Source organism: Homalodisca vitripennis, chromosome 2 (assembly GCF_021130785.1).
Source record: "Homalodisca vitripennis isolate AUS2020 chromosome 2, UT_GWSS_2.1, whole genome shotgun sequence".
NCBI classification, from domain to species: domain Eukaryota; kingdom Metazoa; phylum Arthropoda; class Insecta; order Hemiptera; family Cicadellidae; genus Homalodisca; species Homalodisca vitripennis.
The window spans coordinates 137556594-137571518 of NC_060208.1; the positions used below are offsets into that span (position 1 = coordinate 137556594).

Here is a 14925-nt window from a genome sequence, read left to right on the forward strand (position 1 = left end):
AAACATTTTTACAATGAACAAAATTAATACAGCTTAGTGAAATGACTATCATAAGTAGTTCGTCATCAGAATGAGTATAGAAATCCGTAAAAATTACGTTGTCTCATAAAAGTAATGTCTTTTTAGAAAAATGTCTTTACGTATACATTAAAGTAAAACTTTAAAAACAGATTCATTATCTGAGAAAAATCACGATTTTATTGTAAACAGTATACGGTTTAATATGTAAATGGTGAATTACACATAAATTTGAACATTTTCTCTTAAATAACCTTAAAAACATAAATATAAAGCTTAAATCATTTGGATGCGTATCAATGATATAATTTAAATGAAGTATCTAACATAATTCAAGTAACTATGGTACGAGACAGGAAATAGTGCAGCGGAGATGGACTTGCGCGCCTAGGAGAAGAACATGTGTGCTCTTCTATGTTGCATTTTTTAATTTGGTTCGGTATATTTTAATTGGAAGTAGTTAAATACATTGAACCATAATATGTAAACTATTAGAATAACTCATTGTGTATATAGTAATTACTAACAGCGTTAAATAATTACTTATATAATTAAATCGTTTGTTAGTTAAATCTAAATGAAACGGTAACGAACACACAGCGTGTACTAACATGATTAATTATCATGATTAATTGTTGAGTAACCTTCGCACTAATGGTCCCCAGTCCGAATCTAACACAAAATTCATTGTTTTTAAACAAGGGATACCGAAGAACAAACTATGATGAGGTTTTGACTAATCATCTTGATTAACAACTTCTTTTACAAAAATAACATAGGCTAACACAAAATAAACCAATCAGTTTAATGATGATTGCAGGATTCATATTTTATAGCTTAGCTTGATAAAAACAACCACAAACGTAATTGTTTACAATTGTTTGTTGTATGTATAATTTGTTTAATCCTGTGAAACACTGTATAAGTTTAACTAACGTCTTAAAGTGCAATCCATCTCATAAAATAAAGAATACACGCGTTCATAAATAAATTTTAATATTCTAAACCAATTTCATAATAGTAACTAGTAAATATTTATAACAAAAGTAATCGATAGATAGATTAGACATTATGAACGAAAAGCAACAGTAACACAAACCGTACTGAGGCCGCTGAGGGTGTGAAAACAAAGAGGGAAATGCGCGACACTTCATTAAAGAACAATATTTCAGTGGAAATGTAACGGAGCGAAGAACGATCCCTGCGGGACTCCCCTCTCGGACTGGAGTTATTTGTGGGACAATGACAAGTGTTTGTAGTATGACTAATAACAATGCTCATAACATCGGTAATGTCAGGGGTCACGTGTCGAGTCCCACGCCGAACGGCGCGCGACGCCCGGGCGCACAGGGCGTAATCAATGACGGAATATTAATTTGCTCCGTATCGATCAAACTGGGGCTTATTCACTTCATTCGACTGATTCGCCATCGCGGGCCCGACTAATTGATTTCGATTTGCCGTCTGTTTGTCGGCCGCATGCTCTAAACAGCATGCTCACGTCTGTCGCTACTAGTGTGCGACCCTCGCACGCTGAGAGAGACGTCCGGCGTCAACCGTACGCGAGCATTCATTCAATATGCCCCAATATTACGTATTTTAGAATATTAAATGCCAAATAGGAATGTAATAAATATTAAACGACCAATTTACAAATATAAATATACAAGTTTATTAAAAAAAACTGCATTCATCTAAATATTATAATTTTTGTAAAGAAAGAAAGGAATAACTGATCCCTTTCTAAGCCTTGTTATGCCCGTTCTAATGGGCCATTGGCCTGTGCGAGGATCTTATCAAACAGAATAAAGGGGAGAGTTGTTACAGTACAAGGTCGTTGGTACTGATATATTAAGTGCAACAGTCACTGACAGGATTCGAACCTTCGCTATCTTAACTCAGACTCAGTCCAAGACCGCTCGGAATCGGCACTGCCAACTTGATACGTTAAAAAATATTTTAGATTTAATAAATTGTTCAGAGAAAAGTGAAGAGAGTTAATTGAAGGCAATAGGACATCATTTGACAGTACATGGAGTAAAAAGAGGTAACTTATTCAGAAGTTCATCTCATAGATAGTATTTTATAGGAAATACCTGAAACTGCATATATCTCCAATAGAGTGCACTTTTCTAAACCTATGATAACATACTCCTTTGATAACCCACCATAAGATACTCACTTGTTATTTGTTCATTGTTCATTGTTCTTAACTATATCCTTGGATTTCTACTTAGAAATGTATAAGAAGTGACTATTTACTGTCAAGTACCTCATTGGGTGTCAGCACTGGAGGTGCTGGAAAAATACAATTTCTATCTGTTGTCTGTACGTACGATCTTGTTAATAAACAACCAACTTATAGACTTTAAATTGTGCATCAAGCTTCTTTATAATTATGTAAGCTGCACGAGTTCCATGATGGTGCGTGTAAAGAAAATCTTAGATCAAACAAATCTTTAACGAATTGAGTACAATCATATGGCATGGTATCACTTTCAGCCTAATAAAATGGGACACAGATAAGAAATTTTGGTTGCAACCTCAGTGAATAATATTATAATTCAATATTGGTAGATCTGTATAAGGGTTTTGGTGTGTATATTCATAATCTGGCTAAGTAAAGCTGGCGTAGAACATTCAATCCCTGATCTTTAGTTTTGATACGTTACTTCTATTACTTTAAACTTGATTTCTGAACCATGTGAATGTTGAGTTTAACACCAGTTCACTTCCTTTTAGTGCAGCGTCTGAAATTGACACTTTACAGCCTTGACTCCTGAAATCTTGAGTCAGGTTTATCCGAAGAGATAAAGAATTCTGTGGTGAAGTTTAAAATGAACATCATCTCGACATCAGAGATGCCTAAACTACAGAATATAGTGTTATCTAGGTGAAGAGGTATTCTCATTGTCTCATCATGTGCACAATTCAGTGCACTACGATGATTTAGTCACAATCTCTATGCACGGGGGAGCATCCTACATGCTACAGTTAAGAACCATATAACGAGAGACGGTACAGTTACTTTGAGATTATATGCATTAAAATTCTGTAGATCTTCCACATAGAAAATTCGGCAGAAAGAAAGGGTGAAAGTATCTAATGAGGGCCTTTTAAAGTCTTTTGAATTACAGGAAACTTTTTTTTACAAAAATATATAAAATTGATGCCGCACACAAATTTTTATGATAAATGCGCTAACATGGTATTAAACACCCTCTTGAGATGCGATACCGATTCAAATTCCATGTTTCTGATTCTCTGATATTGGTTATTAGTAGTATTATGTTATTAGTTGCCAATGCAACAGTTTAGAACCAACAGCGCCAAAGCGGAAAACGAGGCGAGAATGTAATATTCACGTTTCTCACGCCTGCTCTTCGAACAAACAAGTAATCTTCCCTTGATACCCTAAAGCTCCGAGTTATGAAGACAAATCAGTTCAACAAGGAGGAACAACTGAGCTACACAAGCGAGCGGCGTCTAACGACATTGTACCACTGTAGTTGTGTGAGTAATTGAGCGAAGTGAGCGACTGAGCGCTAAGTAACTTCATTAACTAGACACGCGACGATATGCCAACCTCGCGTGACAATTCCCGCCAAATTGATTCCTGCCAGCGCTGTTTGAAAAGCTTTAATGTCGGCCCAAACTTGTTACGACCAGTAGCAATTTATGACCGTAACTGTACCCGATAAGTCGACCCCAATAACGGCCAGTTGTGGACTCTATTAAAAGCCACTTGAGCTTGGTGCTAGCATCAATTTTCTTAGAAGATCTCTTGAATCTTTAGAAATGAACTCTTCGTTTCTGATGATTTAAGCAAAGCTTAAATACGTGTGTTCAATAAATATACAAGCGTCTTAGTATGAGACATCAACTTTACTTGACTGTTTTTATTGTTCATATACTTTTGTATTTTTTAAATGTTTCAAGATGTTTAACTCTTCTTCATTTTATGGAGAAATAAAACAGCATGGTCCTTTGAATTCACTCAGTATTAGACTATTTTATCCTATTTCACGAGAAATTTAAAAATAATTGGAAGTTAATTTGATATTTAAATATTTTTGTACATAGATTAGAATTTCCCAATTTATACTTTGGAAGTACTACGTTGCCAAAATAATATTAGTAAAACTAAAAGATAAACATGATACTTCCGACCTTTCCTATGATATTCTTGAAAGTTGAAAATTATTAAAAATACAAAGATTGAAATCAAAACTAAAACTTTTTATTAGCTAAACCTTAATTAATATTTTGGTTTCTAAATAATATTTAATCAGATATAACCTGTTAGAAAACGACTATTGTGCTAAAAACGGGTTAAATATGTGTTGCTATACTTCTTATTATAAACTTGGTAAACACAATTTTATATCCGGATATTTTAATGATAGTGGACACCAAATTAAGTTGGATTCAATACAAGTTTTTCTTTGCATTAAAGCCGGCAGTACTTTTGTTTTATTCGTTTGCCCAACTTCCAATGACCGGTGTGACCAAAGACCTCTTCGTTTCTGAAAATCAATTACCTTTCAAAAATTGAACAGACAAAAAAACCAACAGGTCGTGTCCAACATTTCACTGGGGAAAAAGGACAACCGAAAAGTAAACCTGTATAATTCATGAGGCGCGGAGCAAAAAGCCTGGACAGATGATATGTTTGCGCGAAGGTAGTTGTATAATGAGTCAGTAGTGGTGTTAATAAAATGTTTAATCTTGGCGGCGGGGCGGGGCGGGCTCGCTAATGCACCAATTAAACAAGGCGCTGGCGCACCGTGTCAGGATACAGCGCAGGCGCGAGCCGCCGCGCCTGATGCTTTTAAGATAGCGGAGGCATGTAAAAGCCCCATTACAGTGCGCCTGCCGCGCTGACGCGCCTAATTGACCGGCCTCCATTGTTGTCCGATACACACGTATACATACGGGTTAATTATGTGGCAACTCCCGAATTTCACTCTTTAACACGTGGCCAGCTCACTGTTCAGCCGCTTAGACTGTTTAATTTCTCACTTACCCTAATACCTAAACAGAGTCATTTCCACTTAGTGGTTGTATACACTTCTTTTGGTCTGTATTTTGGTTTAGTATAACATTCTTCAAATTGTAGATATGTACATGGTCTTGATTGTAACTGCTAGTGTCCTCTAGGGTTAGTTCCTACGTCCATTGCTCTTTACAATAAAATTGTATGCTATCAGTTACAATAATTTGTTGGTACGCGTTGTTTTTAAGTCCTTTGATATTTTGAAGAGAATCGTTCCGGCCAGTTTAAATTATATACACAACTGGTTGGCAAGTAATTATGTTTTATCGAATGTTAAGATGTAGTACTATTATAGTTACATCGTAACGAGAAAAACAATTGTTTTGCTATCAATGAAAATATAAAATCTATTTCCAAACACTTTGACTATCTAAAAAATCCAGGTTGATATTGTTTGGCCTGATTGGAAGAGCTCTACTTGTAGCCTTAATTGCTTGAGAGACTAGTCAATAAACTCTGTAGTAGAACATCAAATACGAGCAAATTTTAGCCGTGTCCTCTGCTTTAGCCCTGGAAACAGTCTACCATTTTTCTAGTCGAGAAGTGACCAAAAGATTCAATTTGCATTTAAGAAGATATTGATTATATTTTTGATCATTAAACATGTGTTTTATTCTACACGTTATTATCAAAGAAGAGGAAATACATATATAATGAATACTTCCTAAAATTTTCGAATCTCCGGTTTTTATTTGACACAGTATATTTTTGCTTGGAGTTTATTTACTCACAAATGTATATTTTGAATATAGTACAAATATAAATAAAATAAATTACATATAAATGGCCCAAAAACAGGAAAAATAGGATGCGCAGCAGATAAGATGCACCTAGACATAAAGAGAAGTTAATTTATTATATGCTTTTCTTTATTAACATTCAAGTTTATGGTCATACCACGTAGTACATACAATGTTTATACAGTTAAAATGTTGAAAAATTCGGAATATATTCAGTCAATAGATATTTGAACTCCTTCTCCAATTTAACCTTTTAGAAAAAAAAAAAAAAAAAAAAAAAAAAAAAAAAAAAAAAAAAAAAAAAAAAAAACAACAACAAATTAGTACCAGATAGTAAAAGTAAACTGATGATGTATAGACCTGTACAATATTGAGATATATGAACTATCAACAGAGATTATATCGTTTTACTGTAAAATATGAACCAAGCTATTTATTCACGTTTTACTAATACGATATTACAAAAACTTATGTTATTATTTAACAGTATTTTGAGGTGACGGCCACTTCAGTTCACGATTTTACTTCGTTAAAACTGTTATGCATGTGTATAATAATAACCTACTCATACATATTATAACACTATGATGTTCTTACATTGTGTATTTCAAGTTAACACGAGTAACAATCTAAGCCACTATTATTGCAGCAAACATCTCCAAGTGCACCGCTACCACTCCCACACGCTCAGGTCAGCCATTCCTCCCTAGTAACACTAATCCTCACCAATCGAGGGCCGATCGGAAAATTAAAACAGGTCCGTATTGTCTCAGTCTCAGCGCGCTGCAAAGGTGCCGCGGACCGCAGATGCTATCGCGCGGCGGAGTGTTAGACCGTGGGTTATTAACTAAATTATGCCCGAATACATTAACAGCTCAATCAATTCTGACGCGACAGTAGGCGTTGTGGGTCCGGATCGTTTAACGTCGACAGGCGCGGGGATTTGTCTACTTAACCGACTGGTCGCGTTAGTAGTTTATCATCTGTGACGACTGTACAGCTTGTCGTCAAATACCGGAAAAGCAGTTTAGGGCTTGTCCTCTTGCTCCGGTTCTCGGATAATGTTAATGAAATGCTCACAAGTGACCTGTCCGTTCGCCGGAGAAGCAGTTTAACGTTTTTATACATTTTCGACAATCATATTAGAGTCGCTTGTTGGAATAATTGTAACATTACTCCGAATAATTGCCTACAGATATGCATCGCGTTAATGTAATCGAAGGCGGTATATTTATAACCAGGCTCAAACAACACAATAAATTATTTAGTTCTGAAGAACTACTGAATGTTGATCGCTATTGCCTGCTGAGAGGAGTGTTACACTATTACAAGTGATTTGTTTTATAGGAGAGCTGAATGTTAAACGTTAAACAATCTTTCGCCACACACCCGCACGCGCGCACACACAAACCATTGACACGTCCAGATATATTTAAACTCATTGTAAGAGTATTATTTGCAAAGAAAGCGGGTACTCTTGGCCAGGAGCGCCGGAGGCTTGAGATATTTTTGTATTTTTAAATATAGTCCTGATTGAAATGTATGCAAAACTGAAAAAAGTGTTTTATTTCATGGAAGTGAACAGTTATGGATGTATGTATTTACGTATGTAACAGTTAATAAAAGTGATTAGGTAGAAAACTGTACAAATTATTTGAAAGTCATAATAATTCACAATTGTCATTTAATGTGGTGTTAACCTTACGTCCTTGCTCAGTTTATAAACTGTCTGTGTTTTATTGACAAATTAGTAAGCCTAAAACAATTTAAAATATACTTATGTAATTTGATATCGATATTAAATCACCCCTATTTTACTAGTAAAGATGAAAAGTTGTTCAATAGGATAAAAAAATAGATAATTTTATGATATCTTTCTATTATATTTTAGATACGGATGCAAGAACAAAATATATAAAGTTATACCAGCTCATAATATATCAAAATTGGTACAATTATTAGTTATGATCAGTAGCTAGAGCAAGTATTTGACAGTTGAATTTGACATAATTTGTAACAATGTTTATGTTTCACTCGATTTTACTTCACGGGACCGGTAAAAGTACATTTACTGTTGCTTGTGATTGATTATACCAAACCAGGTACAGTATCAAAAGATTTTCTCGTTGCAATTACTTTTTATTGTTTTCTGATAAGTTTCCTATTTCCAAATTGGTGTTCAGGAATTGGAACAGCAATTTTAAAATTGCCACAATTTAGAAGGTTGGAAAATGTTTTTTTTTATTCAGTAATAATTTAAGATATATTACACAAAGTTTTAACACTGTTACTTAAATATTTTAAAAGTATTAACTTTATTTTTGAAATCTCGCAGACTTGTTAGTTTTAACTTTGTACACAAATATAATTATATTATTCAGCAAAAAACTTAACGACTTATTAAAGTTATTTGCACACACCAAAAGTACGCTGCGGACAAAGCGGTCAGAGAAGGGTGAACAATCCTGGCTAATTTGTCGGAGGTGTCGGGAGCAGGCGGCGCAATCAAGGTGAGTAAACAGAGTCCGGCCGCACAGCTGATAGTTGGCGCAGTGTAGAATAGGCAATGAGCGCTTTGTGGCGTTGGTAAACAGGTCGCCGGGCAATTACCAGCCCAATCACTGCCATTATCAACAGTCCTGTGAAAAACTGCGAACACTTGCCGACCTGTCTGTTGGCAACACTGGTCCTACTGCACAGTACGCTCTCTATCAACAAGCTCACGACACTAGTTCTGTCTACTGGCTACGCTTGGTCATTTACACCAACCTAACAGTGTTAAATACATTTTGTGTTCAAAAAGAAATAGAGTGAAAATATTATACTACCGAATGTTTTAAACAATTTAGGATCGATAGATTCGGCTACATGTAATATGTACAGGGTATTCATTTGAAAACTTCAAACTCGTATTAAAAGATTTATAGCCCAAGTATCAAAATTCTGTAAACTGGAGTGTATAATACTAATTGGAGGAACAACAAAATTTGCAAAATGGGGGTGTTTACCCCTACGCCCCTCCCCGTACCCAAAGCCAAAATTTTGAAATGGCAACTAATACCTTGTGATACCTCAAATTGAAGCTCATAAAAAATGCTGTATTTTGGTAAAAGAAATTGAAATCGGCCAAGGCGTTTGGTATCAGCAGCCAATAATGTAATTTTTACACAACAATTAGTCAACAAACTACTGTACTACTGCTTATAACACAACACCATTACTTACTGAATGCAATGATATTGCCAAAAAGGTTTTTGTCATGTCAAAGGGATGGTCTGAAAAAGTCCAAAGAAAATCTTGAACAAAAGCGTAGTTCGAATAATACATAAAATTAAAGGTCTTTATTAGTACTACAATGCAGCAAATCCCACCTCAAAAGGTTCTTTAAAAAGTTACGCTGTTTTAAAGTTTGAAACATTTACACTGTAGGTCCTGTTCTAGATGGTTTACTATTCTTGGCTTGGCTCAAGTTGTGAAAGTCGAACTTAGTAAATGAATACTGGAACTAACAAATGGTTTTTAAGATAATTAGTGACTCTTCACATCTAATTGAGGATGGTCTACAAGGAGTCCGGCATAAATATAAGCACAGCTCAAAATGTACATAATTTTAAAAGGGGTTGCTTAGCAGAGATGTATGATGAGAGGGAAAACCCTGGTATAAGTTATTACAATAAAAAGTTCTTATTTTTTGGTTGGCCTTTGGACTTACAGTCATTTGAGTTTTCCTGTTGCAGTAGTGCCGTCCAGCTTTTTTCAGTGCATTATTCAGAGTTTTTGATACCGCCTGCAACTTTACAACAATTTAGCATAACGAACGTGAATGAGTAACACTTATGATGGTGTTGAGCCCCTTACATGACAAAAAATGGTAGTTACTTCAAAAAGTAAATTTACAGGTGCAGGAAGGATGTACCAAGTTTTATTGCTGTTCCTGTAATCGTTCGGGAATTAACAAGCCCGTGCAGGACTTTATTAACACCTTGTATAATTTCATTGAAGGAGGAGCACTTCTTATTGGAATACACTACTTTGTAATAATTGATGAACGAAAAGTCACAATTCTCCAATAATTTTATTTTTATACACGAGGCCTTTCAGCATCAAAGTTGCCTTGTATAATGTTTTGACAAGTAACTGTATTATATTACCATAAATACATAACCATAATGAATACATAACCTTTGTTACATAGTTCTACATTTTTTGTAATAATTTTTTTTATATTTTTTTACCAAATAAAATCAAACATGTCAATTTATCCTTCTTTTCGACTACCATGAGCCAATACGTTTTGAGTTATGTTTGATGTAGCATAAAGCTCAAAAGTGTAAAATCCATAAAAAGAGCCTTGACACAATATTTTTACATTTTAGGCTTTTTAATTATTTATTAGCCTATATGGTTACGTTGAGTAATACTGTTGTATTTTCAAATGTGTATCTTATAGTTTCAAATTGTTTTCAAACATGAATTGTAACCCATCTGTAAAATATAAAGTAACATTGTCTGTTTTAAGGCCATGACCATTCGATTAAAACTCAAATCGGAGAGAATATGACCTGCCCAATAGCCCAAAAACAGTACACTTTCCAAAGTTTACCTTTTTTCTATGTAGTGTACTCCTTTTTACATTTAAGGAGAATATTTCTGTGCATTGTAAATTTATTCATACTATAGTATTTATGTTTAGTAAATATTTATTTCATTAGTTAAGCTTTGCCTAGTAAAAATCTAATTATTGATAAATAATGAATAAACAAACTCGTGAAGTAATATAGACTATCCCCACTAATGACATACAATTCTGAATAAATAGGTTATTCTTGTCGTGTACTCACTAAGAAATTGTTCCCTCTCCAATCGCTTCGGCATACTTAATTTTCAACTTGAGACAGTTAAAAGATTCGGGATTGTTTCGAAAAATAGTGAAGTTTTGCACAGGTTATCACTTTGGAAAGCAGTGTGAAAATCGGTTGCCTAAGATGTCTTTGTTGCACTATGGAAATATGAATGACGAAAAGATTGATGTTAGTAATATACAAGTTAGTTTCGGAATTATATCCAATTCAGTCGTTGCTCCTTGGTCTGTACACGTTCGTGTTCTACATTTTGTTTCATTTGCGGTGAACTTGCAAATTATGAATATTTCGTAGATTATATATTACACAAATTCATGTGTACGTATCAGAATCTTGTATATTGTCTATTAACTAGATCTTATTATACAGTAATTCGTTAAACCTTTGCTTGTACTCTCTTCATTGACGAATTTTCAAAAGAGTGTAAGATTTGATTTCATTTTACCTAAAGGCGTTACTATCGACACCTTCACGATCAATGCAACTCGGCACATATATCTTCTTAAAACGTTTCCACATCAATTATGGTTTTATCTAATACGGGTTCATGGGAAATAAGGGTCTGTAGGATTTACGTCCTTAGGGAGCGAGAGATTAAGTTGTTCGCAAATTTGTACTGGTCTCGGTCTTATCTTCTTCACCATTTTAATTCTTTAGAAACATTAAAATAAAGGCCACCTTGTTATGAGAAAATTTGAAATGAGCCAGCAAATTTAAGAAAGTGAGTAGAAAGATTGAGGTGCACACTGAGCAGAACTCACGTACAGTCTGGGTGTATTGCCTTGACCTAAATATGCCTATACAGCATACCGTCTAGATCCAGCAAGGTTTGGACCCTGCACCAAGAGCAAGAATGTAGTAACCAGTAAAACGGTTCTCAAGAGGTCCTGAACTGCTAATTGTCCAGCCAGAGGAGTGAGGCAGAGGGCAAGCAACAGCTGGTCATTAATCAGTCATCTGTCCACTGCTGACAACTCCATTAGTAAAACCTACCGAGGCCGTGACACTCTCAGACCAGGGACGTGTACAGAAACGGTAGAGGGGGGGGGGGTGAAATTAATCTCTTTTATTTCGAGACTTCATGAAATTTTTATACTTTAAATAAATGTACTGCATTTTGGAATGTATGAAAGTAATGTTTCTTTTGCCGTGGTACGTTTATTGCCATACACTCAGCAATAACGTCATCAACTAAATACAGACGTACAGTTTATCTCAAATATACATTTTTCCTATCATCGAACAAAACATAACCATGTTTTTTTATAATATGATAATATTAAAACGCTTTGTCAACAATAAATAATGGTTGAATATCAATAGGCAAGAACAGTCTTTCAAAGTAATCATATTATCCAGACCAGGGGGTAGCACATCGTAATAATATTTGTATGGTAACCTAGAGTTACTTCGTTTTTGTGTTGGGTTCCATGCGTGCAAAATTTATACAAGAATTAAGTCAAGATACGATGTTTTATTGAAAAGAATGTTTGAAAAACCCAAACATTTCAGAATAAGTAGCAAGATTCCTTAATGACCATTTTATTTGAAGCTCTAGTTGACGAACTTAGACTATATTGCATCAACAATCAGTAAAGTGATCTTCGTTAAGATTTAGAAATCACTTATTACATACAGTTTTGCACGTTACACAAACCCTTTGAGTATAAAAGTATTTAATTTTAACTTCAATCCATATTTAATATTTCAGCTGCGGTCAACAAAAAACTATTTCTAAGTCCATTTATTTAAATGTTATAAAACATTCTTCATGTGTCTGATAAAACTATAACAACGATTCGCTAGTTTTTATGGTTTATACAATCTGTCCGAAGTTTGGTTATTTATGCATCCAGGAGTGCTACAATACAAGGCATCTGAATTGACACTCTTAACATTGATTCAGAATCATTATCCATTTCAGGATCTTCTAGGTGCTGTTATCAATGTCTGACCATTTGCACAAAAGGATTCAGTCTATTTCCATGGGTGCCACTGTACATTTTAAAATGTTTGAGTTTCCTTAAAAGTATTCTCTGCTATAAGTAAATTACCATAAACATACTAAATAGAAACAATCTAGAACTTGTTGATGTTCCAGGAGAGAACAGCTGCAACTCCAGCGACGCGCCGTTGACAGTGACCTCCGACCTCGAGAGGAGGTACGCCCAGGACAGTGACGAGGAAGCAGGTAGCGTACTGGGGCCCGGGGACACCTCTGGGGTCTCCAGCAGCCGCGGAAGTGGGGGTCCCATGTCCCCAGACAAGAAGAAACACCGAAGGAACCGCACCACATTCACCACCTACCAGCTCCACGAACTTGAGAGAGCCTTCGAGAAGTCACATTACCCCGATGTGTACAGCCGGGAGGAGCTTGCCATGAAGGTCAATCTACCGGAGGTCCGAGTTCAGGTCAGTAGAAAAAACTAAAGTATATATATCAGGATAATGTTGAAAACGTAAAAAATATTTATTATAAAAATCTGATAAATTTAACGTACCGGTATCTAGCTTAAGAGAAGACAATCTAAAAATAAATTAAATGGTGTTGTGTTATTGTCTACTCTTACTTCTACGTACAGGAATTAAATAATTCAAACTTTACTTCGGAAGCATGTAAAAAGTCAGGCACAGCATATGGACTCTAACAATAAAAATTCTTGCGATAGCCATTTTCTGATAATAGTTACTTTTTAAAGGACAAAACACAATACCAGTGTAATTCATTTAAAGAAAAATTATTATATACGTGCTGAGTCCAACGTTTTTTAAAAACTGTTGAAATATTATTGTTATGACAGTAACAGCCACTGGCCGTAATGACAGTAGCAGGTTTTCTACGATAATTGGAATAACAACAAAGAGCTAACAGGGAGATAAAAGTTCATCTTAAAAGACGTCCGAAGAAAGTGTGACAACAGAGCCGTGTACGTCTCTAATATCCAGCAGCACAATGCCATCTGATCTCTGACAGGATTCATAGGGACAAACTTTATAGTTACGAAGCAGAAAATATTGTACAGAATAGGAACCAGGCCTTGATGTCTAAGCTTAAGAATGAGCATAACAGTGAGGTATATAGAGTATAAGTAAATACTACGGAGGAGGTAATTTTAAAATAATCTTATTATTTACAAGAATTTGGCTGTTATATTGAAGCTTGCTTTTTCAAAACATTAGCAATATGTAGGATGTAGCTTTAATCGCAATTAAGTCCACAGTTCGTTTAATGGAAGAGGAAGATGTAATAGGATTTCAGTTTCTTTTCATAGCTATCTAATTTAAATTTAAAGTGGGTCAAAGGCATTACTACTTCATTACTTTATATATATATATATATATATATATATATATATATATATATTATAAATAGAATACATATAGTATATTTATCTTATAAGTAGAACAACTATTCTGTCATGCAGGATTATACACATAAGTGAAAGCAACATTAAACGTCCTGGAGGAGTTGAGCTGGAATTAAATCCAATGTTTGACATTTTAAACGATGGAAAGCACTCTGGTGTAATGACAAGCCCAACCGGCAGGGACATCCAGCGCGGTGTACAAGACCGATAAAACTCGAGCGCGGCCCCAAAATGGCTTCGGTACACAGAAAAGATGTCTCCAATTTCCATATCTCCGTCCCGAATCGTTCTCCGGGTTTCCTATAAGTCTCTGTTAATATTTATACTGATTTGTCATGTAACATTTTTCAACCGGGGCGTATTTTTGTATGTCGCTTGATAGGGCGATATTATAAATCGCGGGCCCCCGTCGATATGTGGCTGAGAGGCCGCAGCACGCTACCCCCCTCCTCCTCACGGCGACTCCCCCATCAACCCATCTCGCATAAACCTGACTTTTTATCCCCCCCTCACCGCAATCAGGTGAAATTATTTAGCTTGTGGAAAAACAAACGTCACTACGTTTTCATTGCCTCAACTGCATGCTGTCCCATTAAAAAAACAAAACATAAAGAAGGCGAAGCGAGCGGCCCTGACAGCTTCTTAAGGGCTATCATTACATTCTCCACTTATCGTATTTCACATCCCCCTCTTTAATTTTATTCTGACTCGCTTCGAGAAGTCTTTATGTGATGATGTGCTCGTCGTCTGTTTACTTTAAGGCATCCGTTATTGTTTTTCAGCTTTGTGTTTAGCCTTCTTTAACCATTCCGTGCCGTTCCATTGTTATAGTGTTTAATCGATAATAAGCTTCCACGTGTTAACTTCTTGCAAGGCTCAGT

The 14925-nt window shown here is 35.3% G+C and overlaps 1 protein-coding gene across 1 annotated transcript in view; it reads left to right on the forward strand.

Moving 5' to 3' along the window:
• Positions 1-14925, forward strand: part of LOC124355820 (retinal homeobox protein Rx1-like) — a 76332-nt gene that overhangs the window by 24629 nt on the left and 36778 nt on the right. The window contains exon 2 of the mRNA XM_046806974.1: positions 12778-13088. Coding sequence (XP_046662930.1) covers positions 12778-13088 — 311 coding nt within the window. The remainder of the gene's footprint in view (positions 1-12777; positions 13089-14925) is intronic.